A 10,000-nucleotide genomic window follows, 5' to 3' on the forward strand; every position below is an offset into this window, starting at 1 on the left:
TTTTTTCTTTCTCCCGCAACGGAGCCGCTTCGTCTCTGTGGGGCCTCCGTCTTATAAGGGTCCCAGATGTGACAACAAGCATCATCCCTTGAGTTGTGCCATCTCTCGGGAAAGAGGCAGCTGTCAGGCTTCGAGTCGCTAAAAAGCATTCAGTTTTTCTCCTGCCCCCCCAAGTGTCATGTCTGGGGACAGAGAAAGGCGAAAGGTTCCTCTTCTTCCTCCAAGAGGAACACCTCTCCCAAGCAAACTCTCACCATACACCTCCAGCACGCGAGTTCGCAGCCCTACAGCATGTTCTGAGGGTCTCAAAGACAAGAATCAGTGAACGTCTTAGTATCTTCCCCAAGAGCAGAGCAGCCCCTCCCTGTTCACAAGAGCCTTCGACGCAGGGAGACAAGTGAGGAGGCTGAAAAGGCAGCCGCGGTCATTCAAAAGGAGGTGACCCAGACTGAGAAGGAGCCAAGTGGCATGGAGCCAACTTTTCGTGACACCCCCCACTACACCGAAACCCTCCCCAAGGAAGAGACCCTGTCAAAAGGAAGACGGCTTGGAGTCCGACGGAGACCTTTTGAGCGGAGAGGAATATATATATATATATATATATATATATATATATATATATATACACACACACACACACACACACACATATATGCGTATACATCTACATACATATATACATACAAACATATGCATATATACACACATATATGAATATATATACATATATTTGTATATATATGTATATACATAAACATACATGTGTAAATATATGTATATAAACACATATATATTATATATATGTATGTTATGTATTATATATATAGTTATATATATGTATATATATAGACATATATGTATGTTATGCATTATATATATAGTTATATATATGTATATATAAATATATATAGACATATATGTACATACATAAATAAATATATATATATATATATATATATATATATATATATATATATATATGTAACTTACATACATATTTGTATATATTTCCGATCTATATATATACATATATATATATATATATATATATATATATATATATATATATATATATGTATATATGAAAGGAAAACTGTCACAGTAAGAAATTTCAATTTCAATTTAATTTCTTACTGTGGCAGTTTTCCTTTCATCTTTGTGTACACGTTATTGTGTTTGTGTTTGTGTCACATATGTATATATATATATATATATATATATATATATACCATACATATATATATATATCATATATGTATGTTATTAACATATATATATATATATATATATATATATATATATATATATATATATATATATATACCATACATATATATATATCATATATGTATGTTATTAACATATATATATATATATATATATATATATATATATATATATATACACACATACACATGTATGTTATGTATATCTATATTACATATATAATATATATTATATATATGTGTATATATATAAACATATACATCTCTCTCTCTCTCTCTCTCTCTCTCTCTCTCTATATATATATATATATATATATATATATACACATAAATATAAATATATATATATATATATTTATCTGTGTATGTACACACACACACACACACACACACACACACACACACACACACACACACACACACACACACACACACACACACACACACACACACACACATCTCTCTCTCAACGAAAGGAATGATAAAATTACAATTATCATAAAAAATACATAAAACAATCTGCTGCGATTCATTAATGAAAATCTTAAACAAGTTACTTTCTCTCGCTGTTAAAGAGAGATTAAAAGAATGAGTAAGTAGAAAAAAACATTAAAATAAAAGCTTAAAATACAAGAGATAAGAAAAAAGTAAAACAACAAAGTGCACTCGCAGATGTGGATGTCTTGTTATCCGCACAACGTGAGAGGGGGGGGGGAGGTTGAAAACCTGTTATAGTATTGTTAATATAAAACACAACACCAAAAAAACCGACATTAATACAACAACACAAAAAACAACAGCAGAAAAACAACAATAATAAAAACATTAGCAGCGGCGGTCACTATAGGCGGCGGCACAATCATTCCCTCTTTCTATTGCGCTCGCGCTCTCTCTCTCCCGCGCTCTCTCTCTCCCGCGCTCTCGCTCTCTCTTCCCCCCCTCCCCCCCTCTCCTCTCTCTCTCTCTCTCCCTCTCTCTCTTTTTCTCTCACTCACTTTCTCTCTCTCTCTCTTTCTTTCTTTCCCTCATTATCTCTATCTCTCTCTCTCTCTCTCTCTCTCTCTCTCTCTCTCTCTCTCTCTCTCTCTCTCTCTATATATATATATATATATATATATATATATATATATATATATTTCTTTCTTTCTCTCATTATCTCTCTCTCTCTCTCTCTTTCTCTCTCTCTCTCTCTCTCTCTCTCTCTCTCTCTCTCTCTCTCTCTCTCTCTCTCTCTCTCTCTCTCTCTCTCTCTCTCTCTCTCTCTCTCTCTCTCTCTCTCTCTCTCTCTCTCTCTCTAACTCTCTCTCTCTCTCTAACTCTCTCTCTCTCTCTCTCTCTCTCTCTCTCTCTCTCTCTCTCTCTCTCTCTCTCTAACTCTCTCTCTCTCTCTAACTCTCTCTCTCTCTCTCTCTCTCTCTCTCTCTCTAACTCTCTAACTCTCTCTCTCTCTAACTCTCTAACTCTCTCTCTCTCTCTCTCTCTCTCTCTCTCTCTCTCTCTCTCTCTCTCTCTCTCTCTCTCTCTCTCTCTCTCTCTCTCTCCCTCCCTCCCTCTCCCTCCCTCTCCCCCCTCTCCCTCTCCCTCCCTCTCCCTCTCCCCCCTCTCTCCCTATCCCTCACCTCCCTCTCTCTTGCTCTCTCTCTGTTAGCCAGTCTGCTCTCGTGAAAGGCAGGTGATGCACAATGGTCGGTTGTACCAAAAACCTCGGTTACTTGGTAGTCGAGGAGAAGAGCAATGGTGTTCTTTGCTCTTCTGTCCTGCAACTGAAACCGCCCTGAAGAGGTGCAAGACCTTGAGCTCCCTCTGTGAAGTGAACCAGCCTTTGGGGGGCTGACTCACTGGGGAGGGATGACCAAATGGTTCCAACAATGTTAAATGGCATCCCCTCTGGTCTCTCCCCAAGAGTTTCACCTACCAACGTGTTTGTCGCCCATGGCACCCTTGTGTGCTATGGAGACTGTCCTGGAGGTTGAGCAATGCCGTGCATAAGGCAGACCTGCTGCTAAAATAGACAAGCCAGAGAACCAAAAACATATCTATCCATGAGATTGTCCAGTAGATGGACTCACGTGCTAGCCTCTCCAGCCCTGTGCGCAAAACAGGGAGACCTCTGACTTGGGAGCACAAGTTGGACCAGTCAAACCAGAAGCTGCTCTCATGACCAAAGCCCAAAATCCGTGCCGAAGGGGCGGTCCGACCTAGAGGTAGAGTCTTTGAACCCCTAGGTGTTTCCCACAGTTTAAGATTCCCTCTAAACCTGGAGGCTTTTACAATTGAGGAGAGCATTAGAGATGCGGAGACAAAGCTGGTTGTCAATCCGGGTTGCCAGAGTCCAGGGCATGATCATTGTCCCTAAAGATTAGGCTACCATGAATTTCCTGCAGGAAACGAAGGAGCTTAAAGGTAGGAGGAAAATGTGTGTCTCACCACTGAATCCCGACGATAGGAGAGTCAAGGTGGTGCTACTTGGCTTCTCAGTTTCTTATGATGTGGATTTCATCACATCACACCCACAGGCCGTGGGATTCCCGAATGTCGAAAGGGAAAACCCCAACCAGGCAAGTCCTGGTGACCCTGAAAGGAGCCCCAATCACCGTCCTTGATTTGGATAACTGGGACTAGCTGCAAGGCCAAGCCCAAACGTGGTGTCTGTAGCAAGGCACACAAGACAGGAACAGCCAAATCTTCCAACTGTGCCAAGAGGCATCATGCCTGGAGCCTGGCTTGCTATGTCAGGAAGGAGGCGGCCCTCAGGCGACAAGAGGTTGCTAAAAAGCGACCAGACTTTGTTCCTGCTCCCCCAGGCACCCATGTCTCCTGAGAGGAAGGAAGCTCCTCCCCAACGGACACCCGACACCTCAAACAAGAGGAGTTTCCGGCCCTTAAAAAAGTGAGCAGAAAAAGAACACTTCAAAGCCTTCCCAAGAGACGATCATCTCCTTTTTGATAAGGAAGATATGACTCTCCTGCTGACTGCTGTAGTCACTGCAGTAGCAACAGCCCTGGGGAGGTCGAGTGAAGAGGCCAAGAAGGCAGTCACGGTCGCCATGACGGCAATGACCAGACTGTCGCAGTCCTGAAGGGAAGGAAGCTGGAGAGCCAAACCAGCTCCTACCCCCCCCCCCCTCTGGACGAGACTCCCCTCCCTTCTGCCAACCCCCCCAGGCAGAGCCAAAACAGGCTGGATCTGTGCAGTCAGAGCCAGAACAGGCTGAGTTTCCCCAGGTAAAGTAAGCAAAGGCCAAGAACACAGCAAAGCCTGAAAAGAGAAAAGCCCAGCCAACAAAAGTCAGAGCTACCAAAGGCTTTCCAGCTCACAGTGGATAGCCATAAGACAGATGAAGATCCCTCAATCAGCGAGGACTCCAACATCTCAGGTACCACCATTGATGGGGAAAATGAAGACGTCTCCGATGTTACTAACACTAAGTAACATCATGGCACGCAGTCTAAGCATACTACAGTGGAACATCAGTGGGTTCAATACAAGAAATGCCATCCTCCACGCAATAGTGCGACCAAGGAACACTGCCATTGTCATGCTCCAGGAGACATTAACAGAAGGGACTGTTCGCTTCTCAGGGTATCATGCATTTATGCTGTGAAGCACAGCTGGCACCAGGGGCTTGATCACCATGGTCAAAGCAACAATCCCATGCTCTGCAACAGCCGATGCACCGTACTGCGGAGACGATGTTCAATCTCTTACTGTTGAGATTCACCAGTATATTTGACCATCCCAAATCCCCTGGAGCTGTACAATGTGTGCAGCAGCCCAGGCTTTAGGAGTTTAGACGTCAGCCATCTGTGGTACTGCAGCACAAGACCGAGTGATCAAAGGGGGAGATTTCAATGCACACACTCCAGCCTGGCTCCCTGCTGGGGACCAGATGCGGCTGGCTATCTCATAGCCAGTGTGCTTGAGACATTCCCCGAGATCGGTCTTCTCGATACCAAAGAGCTAACGCATGTCAAACGAGCACAATCCTAGATGGAAAGCAGACGAGGCCAACTGGCAAGCCTTTCAGAATGCCTTGGCCCACTGTCTGAGGAAACTAACAAAACCTAGAAAAACAGTTCTCACTCAGTCCCGGGCTCTGATGGGATCTCTTACCCTATCATCTCCCACCTAGGACTGGCAGGTGAGCTTGCATTTCTGTAACTCATCAACAAGTTCTGGGAAACTTCCACTCTACCCCGAAGTTGGAAGAGGTCTACCATAGTTCCCATCCCAAAACCAAAGGAGCCAGAGAAGTATCGCTCAATCTCTCTCATCTGTCTCTGCAAGACGGCTAACAGGATGTACTAAACCGGCTCCAGTGGAATATGTGACCCCCACACCCCATCGGTTCACAGAGGGCATGAGGAGAGCACACAGCATAGCCATACTCTTAAGCACTACCAGCACTGTCACATCTGTGGCAGTGTTTCTAGACCTGGAGAAGGCTTTTGAATTAGCAAGTCCTCTTGCTATTCAGGAGACCCTGATCCAGAAGGATCAGAGGAAAGCTCTTGGTCAGGATAGGTGACTATTTCAGAAACAGAACAGCCTAGGTCAGATTCCACGGTCACCTATCACAGCACATGCCACTAGAAAATGGAACGCCACGGGTCCTCAGTCCAGCCATTCTCAACACCATAATATCCTGTATCCTCAACATATACCTCCCTGTGGGGTGCAAGATCCTCTCCTATGCAGACGATTTTGCAATCACCTCTACTGCCTAAAAAGAGCCCAGCGATGTCTGGACCTTGTATCTGAGGAGTGTTGTAGGGCAGGACTAAAGATCTCTGCAGCCAAATCAAAAGCCATGGCTCTGAGACATTCAAGGCGCATTCTGAGGATCCAGGGAATGCACTTAGAGTGAGTCCAGGACTTCCAATACCTTGGGGTAAGGATAGACCGGACCTCTCCTTTCAAAGGAGGTCCAGTACCTGTTTGACCGAACCAAAGCAAGTCTGTCTGTCATGAGAGCAATGACTAGGAGACACGTAGGAGCTGGACACAAAGTACTAAGATCATTCTATGTACATGCCGTCCGTCTCATTGTGGACTATGCTTCTGTCACTCCGTTTCCACCAAGCCAAGATCAAGAGAAAATTGGGGACATGACCAGTGACATCTACCTCCTGACCACTGTGCTTCCATAACGCAGAGGATTCTTGCTCAGAGTAAAAGCATAATCATAAACTAGGTCCCCAGCCACAGAGGCATCAGAGGGAATGAGTTTGCCCCCAAATCCATGATCCTTAAACCAAGCCGAAAAATCCTGAGCACAGGTCCAACGCCACAGGACTTGCCATTCTCCTGCAGCTACCCAGAGAGGAAACGAGATCCTCCTCCTCGGCCAGAAGGTACTCAGACGCTATGAGCCACTGGCACTCTGAAACAATAAGTAGAGGTGTCGAACTCGTTCTTCATAGAATCAGACTAAATTACCACTGCGCATGGCAAATCATACAAACAATTGACTATGCAGACAGGTGTTGCAAGCACTGTGGCGAACCGAACGCCACTCTGTTACATTATTTAAAGAGTTGCAAGCCCACAATTATTGAGACGGATCCCAAAACAGCCGCCGGGCTGGTAAAGAGATTATACCGCATGCTTACATCGTGGCGGCAGGAGCGCCTGCTGGCAGCCCGGTAAGCATCGAGTGTCAGAGAACAAAATGTGACAGTCATGAATAGCTGGCACAGGCTGGGCCATATATATGGAAGGGCCGGGTTTCTTGTCCCGGCTTCGACCAGCATTGTGAGGCGGCGGCCGAAGAAGCGCGCCTAATAGACGGTGCTTCTTCGTCGTCTAGTGTTACTTAAAAACGCACACGCACACGCACACGCACACGCACAAACACACACACACACACACACCAGCAGTGAGTTAGCTAATGCTGATAAGGAAGGCTGCTAACAAACAGGAGTCCCACAACGGCGATAGCGCGAGGGTGATACCGGCAGCGATAACATGAAGTCGACACTAGGGCGGACGAAACAGTGTCATCGTCGAGGTGATCATTCTCGTCATCATTATCGTAATGGCAGTAATAGCATTGCTGATAACTGGAAGTGAAAGTCCACTGGCAATCACAAGGATAACCGTACGATTAACAAACCATAGTAAGCCGCTTTCTTCCTTCACGCTGCTGGAAGCTTTGTCACCATGCACCGAGGCATCGCCAGCCAACAAAAAACTCCAAAGGGATAAGCGCTGTGATAAAACTCGCCCGATAACACTGGCCTTAGTTCCGCCGCCCTTTCAGCTGCGCCGAGAGCAGCACTGACCAGGATGCTGTCCCTTCTCATGGCGCTCCTCGCAGGTCAGTGGCAAGTCGGAGGGAAAGCTTGGTGGAGAAACGAAGGGAAGAAAAAAGGAAAAGGAAGAAAGAGAGACCTTCACACTGAGGAGCACTCAAGGTCATACCTCTTCGGTTGCCAGATGTCTAACCAGTCATTTCTGTCAAGGATCTGTGTAACTGCCAATCTGCATCCAAATCACTATAAATGTTTAGCTTTATTTATGTTTATATCTATCCATCTCTGTGATACGTATACATATAGATAGATAGACAGATAAAGAGAGAGAGAGAAAAGACAGATAGGCAGATAGATAAATACTTAGACTGATAGATAGATACCCATTTCCTTTTAGAGGGAGACAGACAGACAGACAGATAGAGAAAGAAAATGTATTTTCTTTTACAAACGAGACATAAGCTGATATGAACGACATCCCTTGTCCCAGTTCCAGCCGTCGCCCTGGAAGTGGCACCCTTGACCATAATCGGGAACAATCTGTTTATTCACTACGACCTCGGTCCTTCCGAGAACACTAGCGTCATCCTATGCACCTACACGCTTGGCGAGGGCCAGGCGGTGTCCGGGGTCCTCTGGGAGATCCTGAAGGAGGAAGGTTCGGCCGGAACCTTCGAGTGGAAGCCCAACGCCCCTGCGAATGGTAGGTGTCCCTTGGAATGCGTGTCAGGGCACGCGCCCGTCCAGGCAACGTGCAACAGAATCTGTGTTCATACTGAGTGTCGGCCTTTGCCTTGGGACGAGTCCAAAGTGACCGCCTCTCCCTCCGAACAGCCACAGGTCTCCTGAAGGACAAGGTGAACCTCGAACGCGATGACAGTGACCTGGAACTGACCACGCTGACCTATGCGCTGAGCGCCAACTACAGCTGCACCGTCACTGCCGACGATGGCAGGACAGCGAGTGCCAAGGATGAAATACTGGTCGTGGGTAAGTTATTATTTAATCTTTCTGTTACATATACAGTCTGCTTACGAAAAGAAATTATTGCGTAAAAGGCATGTATCTTAAATTACCTTTTTAAGTCAGTTGGTAGCATACAGCAGTTTGCGTGTGTGCATGCACTGAAGCGCACTAAGGAAAGCTATGATTGGAGTTAAGCGGGTCTAAACTAAAGGGCAAGCTACACGATCCCTTACAAACTAGAAGCTGGAAGTCAGTAAGGGGACGCTAACTCTCCTATGCTTCATTTCGCATTTCCAAGAGTCAGAATTACCGGGTATAGGTACTCGCTCGCAGCTCCATATCAGTGATTATGGGTAGTTATTCATTACTTTAAATCAGGAATTCTCAGCGTTTGTGCAAACGATTAGCATGGCCTTCCAGACCCCACTAGCAGCCAGGTGTACGTCAACGTTGACGACAGCGAGGCCGCGTGCACCGTCCGGGCGTCCGTCAGGTACTACCCCGAGTTCCCGGAACCGACCGTGGCCGCAGGACTCTTCTCGGATGACCTCGGCGAGTACTCCGAGAAGGTCAGCAACTGGACCGCCGTCCGCCACGCCAACGGCTCTGTCGCCTTTTCCTTTGGGGATCGCGTCTTCAAGGTCAGATGCTGCGGAAATGGGATGTGAGAAGGAAGAGGTCGAGGGTCTTTTATTTTTCTTATTCTTAAATATCCCATTATTTTCGGAATCCAAACTCAGATGATATAGGAATGATTCACTAAATCTTAGAGGAATAGTTAATAAATGAATCCATGTTAAACGTGGGTGTGTGTGTTTGTGCAAAAACAGAAATGCTCATGATCTTTAAAAAAGAAAATTCTTCATTTCCCTGCCTTCCTTCAACATTTTGCATTTTCCCTTTGTAATTCCTTTATCTAATATACTTTACGGCTTTTGTTGATTTTATTCTTAACCATGTACCTGGCCCGGCGCATTCCCAATGCAGCGACCTTTAGCCTCAAGTCCCTCTTTGCGCGCAGGTCAGCGCCGACATACCGCCCGACGCTCGCTTCCAGAGCGAGATCGGCGTCACCAAGTGCGACGGCACGTACTTGGGCCAGTCGATAGTGAGCTTCGACTTCGGTGAATAACACGAGGCTATTTTTCCCATTCCTATACATTCAGATTCGAATGTTTGGCAGTAGTAAATACTCTGCGTTCCCTTAATCAAAAAAAAAAAAAAAAAAAAAAAATATATATATATATATATATATATATATATATATATATATATATATATATATATATTCTGAAGGTTTCAGACGTAGCTGCAGTTTCCTTAGCCTCGGAGCGAACCAGACGGTGAGCTACAACGCTGACAACAGAACGTGTTTCGGACAACCGTACTCGTCCGGAAGCCAAGACCTGGAGGCGAGTGTCTAAAAGATGGGTATTTCAATATCCGGCTTCAGATTCGTGATTTCGTCGTCAGATCATTAGAATACGAAATGCTTGATTTCAAATACAAAATTGAAGTTTTTGTTTAGATCATTCAATTTCTCTTGCAGATCA

At 45.2% G+C, this 10,000-nt stretch overlaps 1 protein-coding gene across 1 annotated transcript in view; it reads left to right on the forward strand.

The window, feature by feature from the left end:
• The first annotated feature begins 7,073 nt into the window (after positions 1 to 7,073).
• Positions 7,074 to 10,000, forward strand: part of LOC125047468 — a 5,129-nt gene continuing 2,202 nt past the window's right edge. Inside the window, exons 1-6 of the mRNA XM_047645679.1 lie at positions 7,074 to 7,546; positions 7,972 to 8,184; positions 8,316 to 8,471; positions 8,868 to 9,088; positions 9,469 to 9,571; positions 9,744 to 9,859. Of these exons, the coding sequence (XP_047501635.1) occupies positions 7,516 to 7,546; positions 7,972 to 8,184; positions 8,316 to 8,471; positions 8,868 to 9,088; positions 9,469 to 9,571; positions 9,744 to 9,859 (840 nt within the window). The 5' untranslated portion in view covers positions 7,074 to 7,515. The remainder of the gene's footprint in view (positions 7,547 to 7,971; positions 8,185 to 8,315; positions 8,472 to 8,867; positions 9,089 to 9,468; positions 9,572 to 9,743; positions 9,860 to 10,000) is intronic.

The sequence above is a fragment of the Penaeus chinensis genome, chromosome 41 (genome assembly GCF_019202785.1).
Source record: "Penaeus chinensis breed Huanghai No. 1 chromosome 41, ASM1920278v2, whole genome shotgun sequence".
Classification (NCBI taxonomy): Eukaryota; Metazoa; Arthropoda; class Malacostraca; order Decapoda; family Penaeidae; genus Penaeus; species Penaeus chinensis.